Source organism: Macaca mulatta, chromosome 7, assembly GCF_049350105.2.
Source record: "Macaca mulatta isolate MMU2019108-1 chromosome 7, T2T-MMU8v2.0, whole genome shotgun sequence".
In the NCBI taxonomy this organism is placed as follows: domain Eukaryota; kingdom Metazoa; phylum Chordata; class Mammalia; order Primates; family Cercopithecidae; genus Macaca; species Macaca mulatta.
This window is the reverse complement of record NC_133412.1, coordinates 27504399-27529097: the sequence shown is the minus strand read 5'-3', so window position 1 is coordinate 27529097 and position 24699 is coordinate 27504399. Positions and strand designations below refer to the sequence as shown.

The 24699-nt window shown below is 42.0% G+C and overlaps 2 protein-coding genes across 2 annotated transcripts in view; one reads left to right on the top strand and one right to left on the bottom strand.

The window, feature by feature from the left end:
• SLC27A2 (solute carrier family 27 member 2) overlaps nt 1–15652 on the bottom strand; it is a 53478-nt gene extending 37826 nt beyond the window's left edge. The window contains exons 1-2 of the mRNA XM_001114121.5: nt 14748–15652; nt 219–428 (exon numbers count right to left, since the gene is read on the bottom strand). Coding sequence (XP_001114121.3) covers nt 219–428; nt 14748–15225 — 688 coding nt within the window. The 5' untranslated portion in view covers nt 15226–15652. The remainder of the gene's footprint in view (nt 1–218; nt 429–14747) is intronic.
• Nucleotides 14794–24699, top strand: part of ATP8B4 (ATPase phospholipid transporting 8B4 (putative)) — a 315343-nt gene continuing 305437 nt past the window's right edge. Inside the window, exons 1-2 of the mRNA XM_077939397.1 lie at nt 14794–15668; nt 15917–16023. The gene's annotated coding sequence lies outside the window, so the exon portion shown is untranslated. The remainder of the gene's footprint in view (nt 15669–15916; nt 16024–24699) is intronic.

Genomic DNA, 24699 nt, shown 5'->3' with positions numbered 1-24699 from the left:
TCTGTTCTATACCAACTGGGGGAAAATATGCATAGCTTGGAGAAACCCAAATGAGATCACATGCTATGAAATAAGATCAGTTCCCACAGGCAAATAACTAAATCTCCTGAAGTATTAGTTATCCAATAAGTTTTGCCAAAGAAAGAGATTTGAAAACCTGTGCCAACATTTAACTCCTTCAGATCCATTTTTTTGGGGAATCCCCCCTTTATTTTTACCTGTGGTTCCAGAAGTATAGATGTATAAGGCAGGAGTGGAAAAAGTGACTTCAGACCTCCATGACTCTGGGGTAGGTTCAGCTGATACTTCATCCACTTTGTCCAGGAAAGAGTCAACCCCATCTGTGTTAGAAGTTCTGCTCACATAATAGATGGACACATCATCTTTTCTAAGGCTTGGCAGTATCTCTTCAACAGCTGCTTGTAGGTCTTAATTTAATAAGAAAAAAATCAAAACAACTAAATCAGTCTATTAAAGTTCTATTAGTGCATCAATAAGCATCATAATTTTATTTTCAGCATAATTTTTTGCTTAAATGTGTGGACATGACAAATGATGCTTATCATTATGTATTTTATATTATTATTATTATTTTAATGGAGAGGGGGTCTATGTCAACCAGGCTGGTCTCGAACTGCTGGCCTCAAGCAATCCTCCCATCTTGGCCTCCCAAAGTGTGGGGATTACAGAGCTTGTGAGCCACTGCACCCAGCCCTATTGTGCATTTTAAACATGAAATTTACTACATTTGAAAAAAAATCACGAGATTCCAATACTGAGGGAAGGTTGGGTTTTGATGGTTTCACAAGCATAGCAGATGGTTGGCTGAAATCTGTACTTCTTGTGGCAAGTGCAAACCAATGGACATATGGGCAAAACCCAAGAAATATCAGTGTGTAACTGATATATATCTAAATATAACTCCAGAAATAAATTTAGCTATTCCTAATATGTGCCACACAGGACTAAAGATGAAAAAAAGAGAGAAAATTTTAAGGAAGGAGAAGAGAAATGAAAAGAAGGGAGCCATGCTAATTAACAAAGATGATAGAAGCTAACTTTATGTAACAATTTTTTCTTATGCATCAGTAACAAGTAATTTCCTAAGAAGGTTAAACTGATCTGAGAAATAAGCTCTAAATTTCATAAGTACATTCTCCAATCTGAGGGGAAAAAAAGGAGTGATTAATTTAGTGCAGTGTTTCCCAACCTGTGGGTCATAATTACAGTAGTGGATTGTTAAAATCATTTAAACTGAGTGATATTTAAAAAAATGAAAAATACTTAAAAGAAGGAAATAGAAATTTTGAAGCACATCTTAACATAGTAAAAGGTAACAATTCTACTGACAGTTCTACTGCTTATCTTGAGAAGTTCTTAACCTCTCTAAGCATCATTTTCTGAATCTCTGAAGTGGAAGTAAAAATAGCACCCATCTCAAAAGTGGTGGCAGAATCTTATCAACAAATATTATAGAGCTCCTTGAACAACGCCTAGTACACACTACCCTTAATATTACTTCTTCCATATAGCAGTATTCCTATAACACTGTTATAGGAACTATTCTTAATAGATAAACAGGGCTATTCATTTTTAAAAGTTCTGTTTCAGTTATGTGAGTGTGTGGGTACTGGGTCATGCACAAAAGTATTTCTTACTGGGTTAAGGTCAAACATTTTAAAGGCACTGATTTAATATGCAAACCACATTTCAGGCTTGCCACTTGGATTTTGTGCCTTTAAGCAGTAAAGTGAGACTGCTTTTAAGCCTACTTGTCTTGAATTGTGATAACAGAAGTGAATATACTTATTCTTTTTTTGTTTTGTTTTGTTTTGAGATGGAGCGTCGCTCTGTCGCCCAGGTTGGAATGCAGTGGCATGATCTCGGCTCACTGCAACCTACGCCTCCCGAGTTCATGCCATTCTCCTGCCTCAGTCTCCCAGTAGCTGGGACTATAAGTGCCCGCCACCACGCCCGGCTAATTTTTTTGTATTTTTAGTAGAGACAGGGTTTCGCGGTGTTATCCAGGATGGTCTCGATCTCCTGACCTCCTGATCCACCCACCTCGGCCTCCCAAAGTGCTGGGTAGGAAGGTGACTAAATGTCTCAGGGAATTACCTTGGGGAGGCTATACCTAATTCATCTGATATGCTTTGTTTTTCAGATGTTTGTGTATAATATCTCCATGAAGACAAGAAATATCACCAGGATAGATGCATTTAAAATTTAAAAAAATATTTTAATCAAAAGACTCATGCACCTGGTAACAATAAATCAAATAGTACAAAAGGGTTTATAATGAAAATAAACAAGTCCTTACCCAGGCCTTCCTCACAACTAAAGCTACTGCCTAGGGGAGACCACTGTCAATTTTTAAAATTTAATTTAATTAAATTAATTAATTTATTTATTTTGAGATGAAGTCTCACTTTGTCACTCAGGCTGGAGTGCAGTGGCGCGATCTTGGATCACCGCAAGCTCCACCTCCCGGGTTCATGCCATTCTCCTGCCTCAGCCTCCCAAGTAGCTGGGACTACAGATGCCTGCCACCACACCTGGCTAATTTTTTTTTTTTTTTGTATTTTTAGTAGAGATGGGGTTTCACTGTGTTAGCCAGGATGGTCTTGATCTCCTGACCTCGTGATCCACCTACTTTGGCCTCCCAAAGTGCTGGGATTACAGGTGTGAGCCACAGCACCCAGCCCACCATTGTCAATTTTTTAAAAGCTGTTTCTTCTGGCAATTACCTCTCCATCACCAAAAAATATGCGTTTCCTGCTAGTTCTTGGCCTATCAATTTTGATTCCTACTTCCATTTCACCCTGTCCCTTTCTGACAGTTATTATCTTCACTTTACATTGTCTAGGGTAATAGCATTTACATTTAACATTTATTCTGATACCATTATTCTGTCTTCCCAGCTTTATGGATTTGCTCTAGAAGCTGAAAACCAACAATCAGAATCAACACAATTATGACTATGAAAATACTCACTGCAGAGCCAAGTAAAGTGCTATGATTGTACTTTCCTTATTGAACAGTTCTCTTTTTTCCTTTTGCCCCAAGAATCTCTATTCCCCTCCTTTACATTTTTTTTTTTAAAAATTTTTGTCTGGTTGCTCTCTAGTCCTTCAGCACTCCAGAAAGGTTACCAGAAATATGACTGTTGCAGAAACTGGGATGGCAGCATCCACTCCTGTGCCACTGCCTTGGCTCACGTCCTCATTATATCCTACCTAGATTATTGCTATAGCCTCCTGACCAATGTCCTGCCCTTGAGTCTCTTCCTGCTTCTAATTTATCAGCTTCACTCTCATCCAACTTCTTGCTGCCACCCTGTTTTTCAGGGCTGTTCATCCCTTGTCACAGAATCCACTCCCCTTATTCGGGAGGTCCAGAGGTCCCTCCCAGTCCCACTCCTGCTGGTATTCTGTGTCATCTCCTACTCTCTACCTCTTGCCCTCTTTCCTCTAACCACACTGATGTATGGACAATCTCTGAAGGTACCCGTATGTTCACGTCTCATTACTTTTGTCCAGGTTGTTTCATGGTCTCTCACCCGCTGGTCACCTGGAAAACTCCTGCTTATCCTCAAGACTCAGTGTAGGTAGCACTTCTTTTCTGTTACCTTTCCCCCCTCTGCAAAGTTAGCTGCTCCCTTCTACAGCTCCCATACGAGCCCGTATTTACAATTATCAGGGCACTTATACACAGTCTGATAGGGTTCAATTTTTTTTTTCTTTTGAGACAGGGTCCTGCTCTGTCTCCCAGGCTGGAGTGCAGTGGTGTGATCATGGCTTACTGCAGCGTCAAACTCCTGGGCTCAAGTGATCCTCCCATTTCAGCCTCCCAAGTAACTGGGACTACAGGCGTACCATATGCCCAGCTAACTTTTTGTAGAGATGGTGTCCCACTACGTTGCCCAGGCTGATCTCCAACTTCTGAGCTCAAGCAATCCTCCCACCTCTGCCTTTCAAAGTGCTGGGATTACAGGTGTGAGCTACCATGCCCGGCAGATGTGGTTTAATTCATTTTTTCCTCTATTAAACAGGGAGATCTTTGAAATTAAGATCATAATCAAATCATCTTTGCACGCCCAGAACTACTAGATAAGTGCTCAATAAATGTTTATAATTGAAAAAAATTTGCACAAAGTATGATATTAGTGTGGAAGAGACAGAGGAATAAGCTAAAGCTGCTTAAAGGATTCAGATCTGTGAGTTGATAAACCTTTAAGAAAACATAATGTAAGATGAAATAATTTCTGAGATACAAGTATGCCTTGCTTACAAGTAAGGGCCCACAGAGGTAAATTTAAAAACAGCAACTCCTACTGCTAAAGAACTGTGAAATCTCCTGTCTTTCCTCCTGTCATGAGACTCAGGGTCCATAGTCAAACAACCCGTTCATAAGTTACCTGGATCCATTCTCATTCCCTCCCTCCCAACATTTATTCAACATCTATTTAAAGAGTGTTCCCTCTGTGCCAGGCAGGTCTCTACATGCTGGATATGACAGTGAGCAAAACATTGTCCCTGTTTTCATAGAGCCCAGGTCTAATAGAGGAGAAACAAACAAAAATCAAAATAAGTGGCCATAGGTGTCACAACTGGGGAAGGAGAAGGTATTTGGGGAGCAGGTGGTGGTGGGGGGGCAGAAAGACGACCTAGAAGAAGTGCCCTGTAAACTGAGACCTGAAAGATGAGCAGATGGTGGAGATGAAGATCCGCTGGGACTGACTAAGCCTGCGTCTGGGCAGTGGAACGGCTTATGCAAAGGCCCAGAGCCAACGCAGCCTGAGGCCCGAGTAACCAAAAGAGGTTAAAGCTGACTGGAATGTGGAGTGGGAGGGGAATAAGGTTGGGAGAAGAGGCTGGAGACTTAGAAAGCAGGTCCCTGAGGGCCTGGCTTAAGCCAGGCAAGTGGACTGGAGGGGCAGTGAGCAGAGGTAGGGAGACCAGCTGTTAGATGAAGCTTGTCTACACTGTGGAGGCAGCAGTGGGTAGAGAGAAGTGAATGTACTCAAGAGATATCTGGTAGGTAGAATAGATAGGACTTAGTAACAGTCTTTTTTTTTTTTTTTGTCTTTTTTCTTTTTCACCTCCAAGTAATTATCTTAATGAGGGGAAAATGGTAGGTCAAAAGGGACTTTAAGTTTTTCTGTACTTTTTTTTTTTTTTTTTTTTTTTTTTAAGAAAAATCACAGCTAGCCTGGGCAACATGGCAAAACACCTCTATAAAAAAATACACACACAAAAAAATGTTAGCCGGATGTGGTGGCGCACACCTGTAGTCCCAGCTACTTTGGAGGCTGAGGTGGGAGGATCACCTGAGCCTGGGAGGTCAAGGCTGCAGTGAGCCATGATTATGTTACTGGACTCCAGCCTGGGCAACAGAGTGAGACCCTGTCTCCAAAAAAAAAAAAAGAAAACTAAAAAAAAGAAAAACGTACTCAGGTATTAGTATGAAACATTAATAATAACAAAAGGAAATGTAATTAAGCTGGTGTCATGCTTGATCACGGTCCAAGCAACTTCACATCATGTGTACTTCATTCATGTTCCTAGCTGGCCCTCTGCAGGCATGTAGTTTGTGATTCCTGACCTTTTATGCAAGTTATCTAATCTGAAGGGAGGGCCATTGCCCCTGCCCTACACCATTTCCTTCCATCTCCTGTAGGCTGTTGGTGTAGATTTGTTATTTGGGCAGACTTGAGTTTCCAGTGGCTTGCCAACCATATCAGGACACACTATGGAAGCCTTTCTTCCCTTAAAGATGTAGAAAGAAAAAATGAAATTTGAAAGGAAATTCTGGATGTGCATCTACCTGTCAACTATCTAGTTGATATTTAATGTCTTTTTTTTATTTTGAGATGGAGTCTCACTCTGTCACCCAGGCTGGAGTGCAATGGTGTGATCTCAACTCTGCAATATCCGCCTCCTGGGTTCAAGCGATTCTCCTGCCTCAGCCTCCCGAGTAGCTGGGATTACAGATGCCTGCCACCACACCCGGCTAATTTTTGTACTTTTGGTAGAGACGGGGCTTCACCATGTTGGCCAGGCTGGTCTTGAACTCCCAACCTCAAGTGTGATCTACCCACCTTGGCCTCCCAAAGTGTTGGGATTACAGGCATGAGCCACTGTGCCTGGTTGGCCTACATATTTTCTAATTTAAGCATAAAATATCTATCTATCTTTTATAATTCTTATTGTAAAGTCTGCTCATCTAAGAGTGAATATCAACTAGAACATATAAGCTATAATTCTATTTGTCAAGGTTGGGTTCTCTGAGACTCTGAGATGTGCATGCAGGAGTGCTCTTGGGAATGGGACCTGTGAGGCTGCAAGGGAAGTAGACTGGATAGAGGGAGACATTGAACTGTAATGCAGACACATCAGAAGCCTCCCTCAGCAGATCCTCTAATCCTAAGGGGACTCTGGACCTGGGATGCCCTTCAGGGTTGTCCCAAATTAAGGGAGGTAGGCTGTGCCTTCACACCTGCCCTTTGACCAGCCCAATGGACTCACGCTGGGGTGGTGGTGCTTAACCTTGGGCAAAGTGTCTCTCTTCAACCAAGGACAAGTCCTGGGAGAGGTCTCAGCTGAGAGCTCCCAGGTGCTGAAGAGTGAGTCTGTCAGTCCTAAAGCGGGGATCTGGGTGGCACATCACAGCATGCACCCACCTCTCTCGTTACTAATAATACACATTTAAAATTTTCATTTGCATAGAACTGTTGGTATAGTTTTATACATATATCACTTCACATAATTTTCATACAAACCCTGTGATATAGATACCAGTAATCTTATTTCTACAAATGAGAAGAGATTCACCAAGCCAGTGTATGGAGGGTCACGTGCAAAATGAAAAGAATCATTCTGGGTTTCTGAGATTCCCACCTCCTTGTATGAGCCATTCAGATTAAGTTCTAGCAAAGTGCCTTAGTTCTTGGAAGAGGCTGGCTGCTTGGCCTTCTGCTCAGTGCTTGTTCAATCATGTGGATCTGCCTTTAATGAGTAACATGGATGATCTTTTCTTGAAGAGCAAAACCTCAAGCTTTATTGAAAGTTTAAATATGAGAAACAGTAGTCACAGAAAGTTGCCTGAAGGGTGTAGAGCAGCTCTATCAGTTAGTTCTTCATCAGTATAGTTTTAAGTTATAGACTGAAATAAACCCTCAGAGAAAGAGCACACACTTGGGTGTTGAAAAATCAAGTGATTACAACACCACTGCCCCATCCCCTTAAAGTCTGTTCAAAGAAAATTTTAAAAAATTAAGGTAGCATATTAAGTCTGTCCCTGCCTTTTTTTTTTTCTTTTTCTTTTCTTTTCTTTTTTTTTAAGGAAAAAGGAATTTTCTGAATAAACAAGCCCATTGCTAGAAGGCAAGGAGATTGGGTGGGTGGTGAGCTGAATCAATCTTCATTACTAAGGCGTTAGGTGCTCAGGCTAAACCTGCAGCTTTCCAATAGGAAAACATTCAGTTTAGTAGCTTGTTCTGCTACTAGACTGCCCCAGTGAATGAGTAACTGACTGGATTAAACAAAACACCCCAGAAATATTTACCAAGAAGGTAAGTTCCAAAAGGAAGGTAGTGAAAGGAAATGTACTCTCATCATGAAATGGTTGGTTAATGAGCAAGTCAAGCTTGAAGGTTTATCTCTTTTCTTCACTCAGGAAAGCAACTGAAACACAAACTAGTGCTATTAATAACATAGTCCTTGAAGACAATCTAAAAATAGTTCCTAAAATGCCATTTGTAACTGTAATTTTGTATCTCAATCATTGGCAGTTTGGAATGACAGTATTTTGTACAGCAAGATGACGCATATTATAATACTATATATGTATGTAGAGAGAGACGTGTGTGTACTCCTCCCTCTTCCCCACACAAAACAAACCACCCAGAGGTCATAAAAATGCTTAAGTTCCACCAGGAGTAAGCAAAAATTTAACAAGGAAATACATTCTCATTTTACATTTATGTAATTAAGTAGTAATCTCCTTGATGTTAATTTTTATTTCTCCAAGTTAAAGTTCTTGCTTATATGAACTCTTGCTTTCTAGATAGCCCTGGAATCAAAGGTAATTCCTTATCCTGAGTTACTAGGTCACACAAGGCCTTACATAATTGTTAGCATTTGATATCTGTAAGCAACCATGTCATCTGTCTACCAACGATCTACTTCCTTTTTCTCAGAGGCTGTGGGAAGGTCCTTTTCAAATACTAGCCACTTATTATATAGAATAATCTGAACTCTATCCTTATCTTTCAGATTCAATAACATTAACACCTGATTCAGAGTTTGTTTTTACCTCTTAATTCCCTGTTTCTGAAGAAAATAAAGTGCATTCCCATATATGCCAGCAAAGTGCTAATTTGGTTCTTGGATGGAGATGTACAATCACCTCCTTTGCAAGCTTCAGTTAAGAGCAGTGAAAGAAGAAAAATTTTAGAGAATATCTTTAAGCTACCTTTCCTTGGGCTACTAGGCTGGGAAACCCAGTCCTCGGATATATTAATCATTTGGTGTCTGGGTTTCTGTCCTTGCACAGGGTCCTGCACCATCCTACTCACAGATCCTTTCCAGCCCATCCTGTGCTCACCACCGGCTTGCTCGCTGCACTGAGACCCGAGGAGAGCACCGCTGTCCTACTGTGCACTGCCAGAGGGCTGGACACGATCATTGATTAGGAGGACATTTGGGAGATAAGTAAGCCTGTAGTAGGGTAAGGCCGGGCCCAGCGGAGATTGAGTTTAAATGGATATTTTCACATCTGATTTTGTTACATCATTTTTCAGGCCCTCATGCCCAACCCAGTGGTCCTTAAGCTTCAGGGAAGAAAGCCTGTCACAATCAACCAGAATAATGGAACCCATTAATTCAACAGACATTATCTATCTATTATGTATGTATGCATGTATGCATCCACCCATCCATCTACCTACCTACCTACCTACCTATCTGGATAGTCTCACTCTGTCACCCTGGCAGTGGTGTGATCTTGGCTCACTGCAACCTCTGCCTCCCAGGTTCAAGTGATTCTTGTGCCTCAGCCTCCCGAGTAGCTGGGATTACAGGTGCCCACCACCATGCCCAACTAATTTTTGTATTTTTAATAGAGACAGGGTTTCGCCATGCTGATCTCAAACTCCTGACCTCAGGTCAGGAGGCCCATCTTGGCCTCCCAAAGTGTTGAGATTACAGGCATGAGCCACCACGCCCTGCCCAACAGACATTTATTGACTGCCTACTATGTGCTAGACATTACTAGGGAATTATTCAAAGATATATGAGAGAATTCTAAGCCCTTGAGACAAAGTGCATTGAAGCACCTCATTTAAGTTACTCCTTGGGCAGCCCAAATAGGTGAGAAGAGTGATTAGATTATTTCTGTGCCTTGATTCTGGACTAAAGTTGGCATTAGAAAATTAAATATTTCCTTCTGTGGAAGTGAGGCCACTGCTGTTGGCCATTCTTTGGACTCTCTGAGTCCCTATTTTTTCCATTTCCTGAGTCCCTTCAGGAAACAGCTTAAAAAAATGACTATTATTAAGTCCAGCCTGCCATTGTTCTTACATCGCAATACACTTTAATGAAGCATCTCACTGTTTTAAGCACCTGATCAGAAGTGCCTCTGGTGCTCCTTTTGCCTGGAATGCCCCCTTGCCCCAATGCATTTGTCCAGCTCAATAGTCAGTGCCCCCAAAAAGCCTTCTCTTGACCTCTGCTTGTTTTCCTACAGCACTTGTATTGTAGCTCTCCCAGCACACCGAGCACACTCTCCTGGGTGTCACAATCATTTGTGCATGCGGTTTAGTTCTTTTACTGGACTGTAAGATCCTTGAACGAATTCATCTTCTTATTTCTCCATCCCATCATGGCAGAGAGAAAACTAGCTTGCACATTGTTGGGACTCTCTCTTTCTTTTTCTTTTTCTTTTTTTTTTTTTTTGTGGCTTCTCCTCCAAATGTTTCTTGCTTTGAAAATCAAATTGTCGTACCATCAGTTTTTCTCAATCTAAACTCAAAAGTTTGGATGACAAGGGTTATCCTTGGTCTCAACACTTGTTTTGTAATGAAGTTCTTCGGTCTTAGAGCTTTTAATGATGCAATATTTTTGAAAGCTATTGTAAGCATTTTCCTTTATCACATTGTTTAAAGGAGGTCTAATTTTGCTTTCTGCAACCTTGCAACAGCAGGTCAAAGGTAATCTGGAACATTTTATACCTTATCTGGGACTCAGTTTTGCAACAGAGAGTATCTTTAACTGTTACTAAAGCCTTGTATCAGAGTAGTGCCTACACGGTGGGAGCCTCGCATGGCTGTGTTGAGTTAGACAGTGTATACCCTGCTAGTGAGCTGACGAGGGGACCTTCAGGAGACCTGGGTTATCTACCTGGTAGAAGAGCTAGTTTAATGATGGTCTTGATGCTAGGATAAATGGAAACAGAACAAATGTACTATTTCAGTCCTCTTTTGTAGGTTTTTATAAACTATCCCATATTGTGTGAAATAAAATATATTTTACTGTCTCACCCATATTCTGTATTTGGAAAGTTGTGTGAGAAACTACTGGCCCAGCCAGTTGGCTTTTATTAATTACAACATTGATACAGGTTCTTATCGTTGGAGACAATTTTTCCATGTGATTACCTAGATCATACCCTGCCCTGGAGAATGATCATGACATGTACAGCAGAGAGAAAGTCATATTCTCCGGGAAACAGTGCTGCTGCTTGATTCAGGGAAGTGTTTGTGAGTCTTGACTTTCTGTAACTACAGTAAAATTGGAAGGAGTAACTGAGTACTGAAATTCCTGTACTCAACCCTGCAGGGTTGAGTCCTGTTAAGTTTTATAAAGAAACCCCCAAATTCATAACAACTGGATCAATCCTCATGATAAATGCCTCTGTGCTGGTCCTTTACATATACTGCAGAATTTAACTGACAGATGGAGCTCAAGAGCTCTTACTAGCCTACAAGCCCTGGGCTGAAATTCAAAGTATGGAATCAAACTCACATTTATGTATCATGTTCAAGATGGTGTGATAGAATAAACAGTGCCTCGTGAGAAAAAAAAATCTGGGTTCTATCTCTACCTTTCTGTTCCTAACTATCCACTTGACCATGGGCAATTCATATCATCCCTCTAGGCCTTTGTTTATATAGTTATACGACAATGGGAAGGCCAGTAGCGGTGGCTCATGCCTCTAATCCCAGCACTTTGGGAGGCCAAGGCGGGTGGATCATGAGGTCAAGAGATTGAGACCATCCTGGCCAACATGGTGAAACCCCATCTCTACTAAAAACACAAAAATTAGCTGGGCATGGTGGCGGGCATCTATAGTCCCAGCTACCTGGGAGGCTGAGGCAGAAGAATGGCTTGAACCTGGGAGGCGGAGGTTACCGTGAGTCGAGATTGTGCCACTGCACTCCAGCCTGGGCAACAGAGCGAGACTCTGTTTCAAAAACAAAGAAACAAACAAACAACAACAACAAAAAAACAATGGGAAACTAGACTGTTTCTCAAAGCCTAGTCCTCAGACCATTTGTTTCAAAATCACCTGGGGTTGGGGGTGGGATTTCTTATAAAAATACACATTCCTGGGCCCCAACATAGTCTTACTGAATCAGCATTTTTGGGGATGATCTCAGAAATTTTATTTTTTTGTTTTGAGACAGGGTCTCACTCTATCACCCAGGCTGGAGTACAGTGGCACAATCACAGCTCAGCACAGCCTCAACCTCCCAGGCTCAAGTGATCCTTTCACCTCGGCCTCCCCAGTAACTGGGACCACAGGCACTCACCATTATGCCCAGTAAATTTTTTTTTTTTTTCTTTTTTTGTAGAGACGGGGTTTCGTTATGTTGCCCAGGCTAGTCTCGAACTTCTGGGCTCAAGTGACCCTCCCTCCTCTGCTTCCCAAAGTGCTAGGATTACAGGAGTGAGCCATAGAGTCCGGCCTCAGAATGTTTTTAAAAGTAAGCTTCCCAGGTGATTCTTAGGCTTATTAAAGTTTCTTCTGTAAACTTTTTTTTTAAAAGTATAACACATTCATTAAAGTTAGAGGATTATAGGGTTAGAATATCTCTAAGGTCCCTTCCAACACCAAAGAATTCTAAGAATCAAGTCCATTCAACATATTTTCCCATGGGCATGTTTAGTAAACATGCAACTCTGTGACAGACTGTAATTTTGCTTCATGTGCAAAGGTATCTCAGTGATTTGGAAAAACTGACTTTTTTTTTCAAATATGTGGCCTCCCTCAGAGGTCAGTTGACTGTCCAGAGAGTGCCGTAGGTCCACTGCAAAGTCTGGTTCATGTTTGATTTTAATGTAGAAATTTCCATATATTCTCTATGTAAACACATAGCTCTATGGCAGAAAACTGTTGCCTGGGTGGGAAGAGGGTATCTGGTTGTAATTCTGACTTTATTACAGAACCAAACTGTATTATGGTCATTTAATCCTGAACTTCTTTGTCAACAAAACTCCAAACCCTGTGACCTCTCTCTCAGGGGGCCTGGGATACTAAAGTGATAAACAGAATTTAGATGCCTCTTGAAGTGGTACAAAGATCACTGTGTTAATAATTTCCCTCCAAGTAAGCTGGTAAAGTAATAGGCTTAGGAGAGTCTTCTAGTTACAAAGTAGTGAAGTTACTGCTTTTCTCAGGCAACTAGAAATTAATAGGAATTTTCTTGAAAGGACCATCTCTTCCAAATAATTTAGCCACCTTTAAACTTGTCTGTCTTTCTTTTTCTTTTTTTGAGATGGAGTCTCACTCTCTCCCCCAGGCTGGAGTGCAGTAGCATGATCTCAGCTTACTGCAACCTCTGCCTCCTGGGTTCAGGTGATTCTCCTGCCTCAATCTCCCAGGTAGCTGGGATTACAGGCACGTGCCACCATGCCCAGCTAATTTTTTTTTTTTAAAGTAGAGATGGGATTTTTGCTATGTTGGCCAGCCTAGTCTTGAACTCCTAACCTCAAGTGATCCGCCCACCTCAGCTTCCCAAAGTGCTGGGATTACAGGCTTGAGCCACCATGTCCAGCCTCAAACTTGGCTTTCTGCTTTTAAACTTTTATACAAAGCCTATATTTTTTGGATTATTTATTTCATGCCACATGAAGCAGGTGTGTAAGATTCCTGGTTTCTCACAAGTGAATTAACCTTTCATCTTTCTGTAGCCCCTTGGTTTGCCTCAGTTTCCCCAGCTATGAAATGAAGGGGTAGAGCAACCGGACGCTTCATCCCTTCCAGCACACTTACACTTTACATTCATGCAGAGGAAGACAATAAGATGTAGGAAAGAGGCTGGGTGCAGGGGCTCACACCTGTAATCCCAGCACTTTGGGAGGCTGGGATCCCAGCACAAGGTGGATGGATCGCTTGAGCTCAGGAGTTTGAGAACAGCCTGGGCAACATGGTGAAACCCTGTCTTTACCAAAAATAACAAAAAATTAGCTGGGCATGGTGGTGCATGCCTGTGGTCCCAGCTACTTGAGAGGCCGAGGTGGGAGGATCGCTTGAGCCTGGGAGGCAGAGGTTACAGTGACCTGAAATAGCACCACTGCGCTCCAGCCTGGGCAACAGAATGAGACTTTCACCAAAAAAAAAAAAAAAAAAAAAAAAAAAAAAAAAAAAAAAAAAAAGTAGGAAAGAGCATGACTTCGAATTTGGATAGAACTAGGTTGGAATTTTAAGCCTCAGTTTTCTCAACTGTATAGTGGTGGTGGTGGTGGGGTGGGGGGTAGTGATATGTTATCTCCTGGGCTAATAAAAGCATCTACTATAGGGCTTAGCACAGAAATTCATTCTAGAAAGCTGAGGCTCCTTGGCTCCCTAGACCCCTTCCCTGTCACCCAGGTCTTTCAGCCCACACCTGGGTAGGCCTCTTCTTACTGACTGAGAGAAGGAACCCTTGGTCCTTATTCAAGTGCAGAGACAAGCTCTCTGGGAGGGGAAAGCCATCAGCCCTGTGAGTAACAGGTTCTCTGTCGCTTCCTGGCCTTGTCATCACTTAAGTTACTATTTCAAGTCTGGCTGAAATGTGGCAGGAGGTAACCACAGAACTGAAAGGGTCACTATTGTTATAGATGCAGTGGGGGCTCACAAGGGCCCTGCAGCAGATCCCCAATATCTTCTCTCTGGGGATCAGGTGGGGTCACCTTTGTTCTGCAGGGAAGGGACAGGGATGCTAACAGCAGTTGAGAGCTGGAAGCACCATTGAAACCTGCCTCATTAGAGAGGAGCAAACCAAGGGACAGAGAGAAGTGACTTTCCCATGATCACACAGCCAGTCAAGCAGCAGAGGTGAGAAGAGCCCCTCTGGATCCACTAGAGTTCGCACTCAAGAGCCTCTGCATTTTAATGCAGATGTTATAAGTATTGATTAGGAGCTTGGAATTTGGAGATAGATGGCTGGGCATGAGGCTTCACCTCTCAGGACCTCAGTGGTCTCATCTATAAAAGTCCTATAACAAACCCTACCCATTGTGAGGATTAAAAGCCACACTGCCTGTAGAGTGCTTAACACAGAACCTAGCACATAATTAGCTTCCACAACAGGTGGTTCTAAATGATCATTATTTGCGATTCAAGGAAACACTGCCAACCCCTTTTTCTGTACCTCCAGTTCCGATCTGAACCACCCTCTGCGAACCCCTTATGCCACGCTGTGGCTCGTTAGTCAAGGCGCCGAGAAGCCCTGGTGCCAGGGCAGGGCGATCCTCAGGGCTCACCTGGCGACGCCAGCAGCACCTTCGCCCCGCAACACTGGAAGCAGTGCAGCAGGGACTTCGCGCGGATGTTGTAATTGAGGCACGCCATGGCACAGCCCAGCTTCACCAGCCCCAGCCACAGCCACACGTAGGCCGGCTCGTTACCCATAAAGAGCGCCACGCAGTCTCCCTGGCGCAGGCCGAGGTGGTCGTGCAGCGCCCGGGCCACCTGGTTGCTGCGCTGGTCCACTTGCGCGTAGGTGAGAGTCTCGTCGCGGAAGAGTAGAAAAGGCTTGTGTGGAGTCTGGCGCGCTTTCTCCAGGAACGCCCGCAGGATGGTGCGAGCCGGCCGCCGCTGCCCGTAGCTGCGCGCCCTCCGGCCCACGGCGGCTACCTTCAAGAAGTAGCCCACGTCCTGGAAGAAGTAGGGACAGCAGAGGTTCACCAGGAGCGGCAGGAACAGCAGCCCCGCCAGGACTGTGTAGATGGCGGAAAGCATGACGGCTGCGGAGCCCTCTGTCCCAGCCAGGGCGGAGGGCGCACCCCGGGCGTGCAGCGCAGCGACTAGGCAGGCTCCGGGCGGACTGGCGGGCTGCGCCGGGGCGCACGCGGCGGGACGCCGGGCTCGTAGTGAAATGAAGGGGAAGACAGAGCTCCTCCGCTGCAGGCACCGCCGCAGACTCCGGGGCAGGTGTAGTTGTGTGCGGGCTGCCAGGGGTTCCGGGCCGGACTGGCCGGCAGAGCCCGCCCCCTTGTGGGGTGCAGCCACCTGCACGCCCGGCCCGCCCTCGCGGTCCTCCCCGGGCTGGGCAGGCTGCCCTGCGGCTCACCCGAGGCCTCGGCCACCTCCCCGCCCGAGTCTGGAGGTCTGGGGTCAAGTCTGGACCCCCTCGCGTTGTGACCGAAGTACTTTACCTCAAGGAGCCACAGTTTCTTTAAATGGTAATAAGACGCAGTTAGCGGACGTTGAGAATACTAAAGGAGATAATGCAGGCGTGGGGCTAGAATTTGTTACCACTAATAGAGTGGCTTATGGAGATGACACTGTTATTACCGATGAAGGGCCTTATAAATGTCAGACAGTCCTATTATTTATTAATAGTGGATACCAGGTGCCACTGCCAAACCAGAATCTCATCTCTGCTTCCTGGTCCCAAGGGCTTTCCGTCTGGTCTCTCTTTGTTTCTCAGATTTGCTTCCCAGTCCGACTGCCAGGCGGTCTCCTGTAGCGAAGGCTTCAAGGTTGAACAGAAAATGTCCGCGGCAGTCACGTCCAGCTCGTCCCAAGCCCGGCCCGGTGAGTGAGGGCAGGACACCCTAACCTAGTCGGCCCTGCCCGGCTGGGGTAGTCCTGATTTCGTGAGGAGCAGTGCCACACATCACCACGTGAAATCAAGCTTTGACATTATTTTAAGATTTTGTTCTGTTAAGTGATCCTGCTGTTCCCTCATGTTGAAAGTTCGCAAGTGTTGTCAGCACAGTTCACACATTTACTAAGGTGGCTCTGTCAGAGTATAGTATAGTACAGAGGACAATGAGTAAGTGGTACTGGCATGTCTCAGAAACCATTTCTTTTAGAGGAAATGTGAACCTTTCTTTTAATTTGCCTTAGTGCTACTTCTGTACAAAGTGAATGTTCACTACTTACCACTGAGGAGGGTCAGGATCTAAGTAGTGTTTTATTTTCATTTTCTCCTGTCCTCCTGTGTTCCTCTACCTTAATTTGATACGATAAATACAAATAATGCTTACTCCTCCCAGACACGCTGCTAGAGGCTTCCCTATGTTACATTTTGGGAGCCTCCGTTATTTTATACAGGTGGCACTTTCATGCTCATTTGCAGACAAGAAACAGAAGCTTCGGTGAATTGAGACAGCTGGTAAGTAATTCGTGGGTTTTGGAACTGGTGTCTGTTTGGTCCCGGGGAACCAACTCTTAGCTTATTCTTGGTAACTATATTATGCTGTCCTCCTATTCTCTAGGTTTCTGTCCATGTCCTCTTTTTTTAGGTGTGTGTAAAGCACACAGAAATGTTTCACATTCCCTCCAGGCCACCCCCTGCTGTTTTTTAGCCTCCTTTTCCTTATCCCTAGTAACTGCTCAAGCAACCTTTCCCTTTTCCTGACTTTCTCATTTCTGATCCAGTTACCTGGTTGCATCATTTCCCTGGGGAAGAGTTGAGGGCCTTCATCATCCCTGAGGAGAAAGCAGTAGAATTAACCAAAGTGAGGGCCTGACAGAAACCATTCTCATGTGCACTTCTTTTATGTTGAAGCTCAGAGCCAGCCCTTCCTTTTTCATCCCAATGCCATCCTCATCCCTTGATGGCTAGTCACTTCTGTGTAGCCACCTGCACCCCTCTTTTCCTTAAACAGCTACTGCCTACCCAGAGTGCTAGATTTTTCCCCTCTTATTCTGAGGATCACTTTAACCTCAGTTGGAAGTAAAAGAAAACAAGACCCAAGCTAGCTGAAGCAGAAACAGGAATTTAAGCAGTAACTGGTGAGTCCGGGGCCAAGACATCAAGGATTTTAAATCTATGGCTTGAATGCTGACACCTGGATCTAGTTTCACTTTCACTATTTCTCCTCTGCACCTCCTTTGTTCTCATTCAGGCTTTCCTGTTGTTGCCCAAAGATGGCTGCCAACAGCCCTTAGGGGTACATGCTTTCTGGCTCAATTTAGGAGTTCTCATTAAAAAAAAAAAAAAAAAAAATCCCTAACTGGATTATGCACCCATTCCTGAACCAACGTCTGTGGGTCCTGGGAAAAAAGGTGCTAGTTGTTTTAAGCCAATCAAGGCTCACACATGGGGCTGAGAGTATAATCAATTTCACCTAGGCCATTTTATGGAACATTTTAGGGTATTATTAAAAAGTGGAGTTAGGGAGAATAAATCTGGGGAAGTAATTTGCAAATGTCTATAATACATACCTCAGGAGTCCCAGTGATTCCAGCTTTGAGCCTGGGATCCAGCTCTCGCTCTATCAAGAGGTCAATAGATGTCTTAGTCTGTTTGGGCTGCTATAACAAAATACTGTGAGCTGGGTAGTTTATAAACAGCAGCAATTTATTTCTCAGAGTTCTGGAGGCAAGTCTAAGATCAAGGTACCAGCAGATGTAGTGTTTGGTGAAGGGCTACTTTCTCATAGATGGTGCCTTCTCACTGTGTACTGTTTTGTAGAAGGGACAAATTACCTCTCTGGGGCCTGTTTTATGAGGGTACTAATCCCATTCATGAGGGCTCTGCCCTATGATCAAATTACTCCTCAAAGGCTCTGCCTCCTAATACCATCACATTGGAGGTTAGGATTTCAATATACGAATTTTGTGGGGGACATGAACATTAAAACCACAGCAATAGTCTTCCTAGAAATATTGCTGCCATCTTATATCTCCAGTTCTCAATTATCTTTAGTGGTTCCCCATCGCTTCCTATTGTCTTCCATCAATGACATCTATAGACAGTTGTATTTGTACAGCATACTAGAACATACCTGGTCTAGAGTTGACCAGGTGCCCTGCCTTCTGCCTGACTCCTTTGAAAGGTGATCGATAGCTTAGCACATTGGCTGCCCATTCTTGGTACATCTCTTGGGAACCTCTGGTCTATAAAATGAAATTTAAACTTTATTTTCTGGCTCTTCTGAATCTGCCTCAAGCTTTCACTACACTCAATTAACAAATATTTATTGAGTAACAAATATTTATTGAGTTTCTACTATGAACCAAACATCATTAGGTATTAAATATTTTAAAATGGACCAAAACTTAATTCTAACTATTCCTTTTCAAGGGCACTTTGTTTTTAGCAAGGCTGGTCTGCTAAAAACCTAAAAATGCCCTGCACCTTCCTCTTTCTACTGGCTTGTTCTTACCACTTTCTACCCCTGAACATCCTAACCCTGTAAATCTCAACTCTCCTTTAGGGCAGAAGTTCTTTGATTCCTGAATTTCTTAGTCCAGTAGTGTTGTATTTCAAAACCAAGTTAGGGACTCAAAAAAGGTAACAACTTCTTAATTTTTCTAGCAAAAACAACCCCCTCCCCCATCACAGTGTATTTGTTTTTTTATAGAAGAATGACGTTTTTGGCACTAAAAAAGTATACTTGAACTGTACACTTAAAAATTGTTAAAATGGTTAATTTTTATGTTATGCATATTTTACCACAATTTTTAAGACAGTAACAACAAACATATAGCCCTTTCCAAGAAAAGAAGACAATGTTACACCAACATATAAAAAGTACAGAAATTATCCAAGTATAGTGGCATGCATCTATAATTCCAGCTACTCGGGAGACTGAGGCAGGAGAATCACTTGAGGACTGGGCCACAGAGTGAGACCCCTTCTCATATAAAAAACAAAACAAAACAATCTTACAAATTCTCACAAACAGATAAAAATAAAAAAGAAAATATTTTAAAATGTAGAAAACTGTAACTTTTTTCTGGGTTTTTATATCATATAGAAATTGATTTTATACAAGTTTGTCTATTCAGTAACATAAATTCCACAGTGAAATATGAAATAGAGCCAGATCTTGGACTTTGATATAATTTAGGATTTTGTCAGCACTGAGAGCTCAGACATGGAGATTCTCCGTCCCCATAGCCTTAGTTAAGCCTCCTCATCCCACTCCTCCCATTCTCCAACATTATTGAGCCTACTCATTTCCTTTATCAAGTTTTTGGTCCCTTCCTGGCCAGTCACTTCAATGTGGCCTCCTAGACCCCTCTTTTCCTTAAACTTTCTATCCAGGTATAGATGACCTCAAATGCCCACTGTCTTCTGTCCTATTCTAGGTATTGCAGGAGAAATTTAGGGCCAGACAGGATTACTGGGTGTGCATATTGACACCTTCTAGCCTTGGTCAGGACGTTCATCCCTATCATCTATCTCTGCTATTTGAGAGAAGGCTTCCTAATGGCAGTCCCAGACCTTCCCTACCCCCTTCAAAATTCCCAATCCCAATCTCAAATGTTCTTTTAAAGTAGGTGGCTTCCCTTCCTACTTTATGGAGATGACATAGTTCACTATTTCTCAAACTTTACAAGCCTGAGAATCACTTGGGGAACATGCTAAAACATAGTTCATTAAACCCCATCTCCAGAATTTCTGATTCAGTGAGTCTTGGGTGGGGCCAAAGAATTCACATCTCTAAGAAGTTACCAGGTAATGTTGACACTGCTAGTCCAGGGGCTATACTTTGAGAACTAATGATTTAGTCCATTGGCCTCCAAACTACTCAGTAGAGCCCTAGTGGCTGAGAAGCCACTGAGGAGAGTTCATTGCAGAGTGGGTAAGGGGCTCTGGGAGGATCCTACCCTAGCTCCAGTCAAAACAGCTCATATACCTGTTTTACACTTCCATGTAGAGTTTATGTGAAAAAAAGTATTCCCAAACTTTTTCCTTTAAATCTTCCAGCCCATGCTGATCCAGCCCTTGTACTGAACTTATAAACCCATCGCATAGCTTGGCTTTCGATTGTTTCTTACCTGTCAGTTTTGCCTTCATAACTAGAATTCAATTTCCTGGAATAAAGTAATAGAAAAGGTTGTGAGACTTGAAGCCAGAAGACCTGATTTTGAGTCTTTATCTGTCATGTATTGGCTGAGTAGCTTTGAGAAGTGTACTGAGCTCTTACAGTGACTTGTGTGAATTTTGTAGAATTTGAGGCACCTAATGCACAGGGCTATTCTTGACAAAAAATTATAGATTATGAAACTTGCCATTTTTGTGACGTTACATACTTGCTACGAATATAAATTTTGTGTGACTGACTCATTCAGTGGTTTGTGGGAAGAATAATCTCTGACTGTGGTTGCCATAAGTTAATCACATTTCTTGAAATGTAGGTGCCTGTTATCCTATTGACTGTTTAGCATGGTGCCATCTGAGTATAGACATACAAGTGTCAGGCCTCTGAGCCCAAGCTAAGCCATCATATCCCCTGTGACCAGCACGTATACATCCAAATGGCCTGAAGCAACTGAAGATCCACAAAAGAAGTGAAAATAGCCTTAACTGATGACATTCCACCATTGTGATTTATTTCTGCCCCAAACTAACTGATCAATGTACTTTGTAATCTTCCCCACCTTTAAGAAGGTTCTTTGTAATTCTCCCCACCCTTGAGAATGTACTTTGTGACATCCACCCCCTGCCTGCAAAACATTGCTCCTAATTCCACCAACTATCCCCAAACCTACAAGAACTGATGATAATCCACCACCCTTTGCTGACTTCAGACTCAGCCTGCCTGCACCCAGGTGAAACAAACAGCCACATTGCTCACACAAAGCCTGTTTGGGGGTCTCTTCACATGGACGTGTGAGACAACAGGATGTGCCGATATTCAGAGAACAAAATGGCAAGGGTTTGATGGAGATGGTGTGTGATAAGATTGACTCTCTTTTTGGAGAATGAAAAAAAGGTGAGACTGGGAACAACTGATTATTGATATTAGACATGAGAGAGCAGGGAACCCTTGCATTGGCATCCCAGTTGTGCTTGCTACACAGTCAGGACAAATTATAATTTGAGAAAAAGGTGTTTGCCCTCTTTAGTTCTGACCAGAATGTCTTTGATTAGGTGTTGAATTCTAACTTAGGGAAAACTCTTAATGAAATCATCATTGTTTCTAGTGTTAATATGTGTGCTAATACGCCAGATTTGGCTTCTATTTTTTCAACAGCTCTCTCTCTCCTTTCAATATCCAGCTGCAACCCACATACTCTCCATCCCAGTCACAATGTACTCTTTTTAAAAAATTTTATTATTCATTTTGTTTTTTAACTTGATTTAAAAAAATTTTTGTCTTTCCATAAGTTATTGGGGTACAGGTGGTATCTGGTTACATGAGCAAGTTCTTTAATGGTGATTTGTGAGATTTTGGTACACCCATCACCTGAGCAGTATACGCTGCACCAGATTTGTAGTCTTTTATCCCTTGCTCCCCTTCCACTCTTCCCAAGTCCCTAGAGTCCACTGTATTATTCTTATGCCTTTGCATCCTCATAGCTTAGCTCCCACATATCAGTGAGAACATATGATGTTTGGTTTTCCATTTCTGAGTTACATCACTTAGAATAATAGTCTGTAATCTCATTCAGGTCACTGCAAATGCTGTTAATTCATTCCTTTTTATGGTTGTGTAGCATTCCACTGTGTGTGTGTATGTGTATATATATCACACACAGGGATTGCCACACTGTTTTCCATAGTGGCTGTACTAGTTTACATTCCCACCAGCAGGTGTAGAAGAGTTTCTTGTTTACTGCATCCATGCCAACATCTACTGTTTATTGATTTTTTTATTATGGGCATTCTTGCAGGAGTGAGGTGATACCACATTGTAGTTTTGATTTGCATTTCCCTGATCATTAGTGATGTTGAGCATTTTTTAGTATGCTTGTTAGTCATTGGTATGTCTTCTGTTGAGAATTGTCTATTCATGTCCTTAGCCCCCTTGTTGATAGGATTGTTTGTTGTTTCCTTACTGATTATATTTGTTGGTTAGTTTCTTAGTTTCTTATTGATTAGATTTGTTAGTTTCTTACTGGTTAGAATTCGTTGTAGATTCTGGATATTGGTCCTTTGTCAGATGTATAGATTGTAAAGATTTCCTCCCACTCTATGGGTTGTCTATTTACTCCACTGACTGTTCCTTTTGCTGTGCAAAAGCTCTTTAGTTTAATCAGATCCCAGTTATTTATCTTTGTTTTTATTACATTTGGTTTTGGGTTTTGGGTCATGAAATCCTTGCATAAGCCAATGTCTAGAGGGTTTTTCCAATGTTATGTTCTAGAATTTTTATAGTTTCAGGTATTAGATTTAAGTCCTTAATCCATCTAGAGTTGATTTTTACATAAGGTAAGAGATGAGGATCCAGTTTCATTCTCTTACATATGGCTAGCCAATTATCACAGCACCATTTGTTGAAAAGGGTGTTCTTTCCCCACTTTATGTTTTTGTTTGCTTTGTCGAAGATGAGTTGGCTTTAAGTATTTGGGTTTATTTCTGGGTTATCTATTCTGTTCCACTGGTCTATGTGCCTATTTTTATACCAGTACCATGCTGTTTTGGTGACTATAGCCTTATAGTATAGTTTGAAATCAGGTAGTGTGATGCCTCAGATTTGTTCTTTTTGTTTAATCTTGCTTTGGCTACGTGGGCTCCTTTTTGGTTCCATATGAATTTTAGAATTGTTTTTTTCTGATTCTGTTTAGAATGGTGATATTCTGATGGAGACTGTGTTGAATTTGTAGATTGCTTTTGGCAGTATGGTCATTTTCACAATATTGATTCTACCAATCCATGAGCATGGGATATGTTTCCACTTGTGTCATCTATGATTTCTTTCAGCAATGTGTTGTAGTTTCCTTTTAGAGGTCTTTTGACTCTTTTGTTAGGTATATTCCTAAGTATTTTTTTTTTTTTGTAGCTATTGTAAAAGGGATTGAGTGCTTGATTTGATTCTCTGCTTGGTCACTGTTGGTGTATAGAAGAGCTACTGATTTGTGTACATTAATCTTGTGTCCGGAAACTATGCTGAATTCTTTAATCAGTTCTAGGAGCTTTCTAGGGAAGTCCTTAGTGTTTTCAAGGTAAATGATCATATCGTCAGCAAACAATGACAGTTTAAGTTTCTCTTTACTGATTTGGATGCCCTGTATTTCTTTATCTTGTCTGATTGCTCTGGCTAGGACTTCCAGTACTGTGCTGAAGAGGAGTGGTGAGAATGGGTATCCTTGTCTTGTTCCAGTTCTCAGAGGGAATGCTTTCCATTTTTCCTGATTCAGTATTATGTTGGCTGTGGGTTTGTCATAGATGGCTTTTATTACATTGAGGTATGTCCCTTGTATGCCGATTTTGCTGAAAGTTTTAATCATAAAGGGATGCTGGATTTTGTTGAATGCTTTTTCTGGATCTATTAAGATGAGCATGTGATTTTTGTTTTTAATTCTGTTTATGTCATGTATAACATTTATTGGCTTGCATATGTGAAACCATCCCTGCATCCCTGGTATGAAACCCACTTGATCATGGTGGATAATCTCTTTGATATATTGTTAGATTCGGTTAGCTAGTATTTTGTTAAGGATTTTAGCATCTATGTTCATTAAGGATATTGGTCTGTAGTTTTCTTTTTTGGTTATGTCCTTTCCTGGTTTTGGTATTAGGGTGATGCTGGCTTCATAGAATGAATTAGGGAGGGCTGTTTTTTTCTCTATCCTGTGGAATAGTGTCAAAAGAATTGGTACCAATTCTTCTTTGAATATCTGGTAGAATACTGCTGTGAATCCATCTAGTCCTGGACATTCTTTTCTTGGTAATTTTTAAATTATCATTTCAATCTCACTGTTTATTCAGTGTATCTAATTCTTTCTGATTTAAGCTAGAAGTTGTATTTTTCCAGGAATGTTTCCATCTCTTCTCGGTTTTCTAGTTTATATGTGTAAGGTGTTCATAGTAGCCTTGAATGACCTTTTGCATTTCAGTGGTGTCAGTTGTAATATCTCTTGTTTTGCTTCTTTGTGAGGTTATTTGGATTTTTTTTCTCTTCTTTTTTTGGTTAATCTTCCTAATGGTCTGTCAATTTTATTTATCTTTTCAAAGAACCAGATTTTTGTTTCATGTGTTCTTTGTATTTTTTTTGTTTGTTTTGATTTTGTTTAGTTCTGCCCCGATCTTGGTTATTCCTTTTTTTTTCTGCTGGGTTTGGATTTGGTTTGTTCTTGTTTCTCTAGTTCCTTGAAGTGTGATCTTAGATTGTCTGTTTCTACTCTTTCAGTCTTTTTGATGTAGGTGTTTAGGGGTATGAACTTTCCTCTCAGCACCGTGTTTGCTGAAACTCAGAGGTTTTGATAGGTTGTGTCATTATTGTCATTCAGTTAGAAGAATTTTTAAATTTCTGTCTTGATTTTGTTTTTGACCCAAAGCTAATTCAGGATCAAGTTATTTAATTT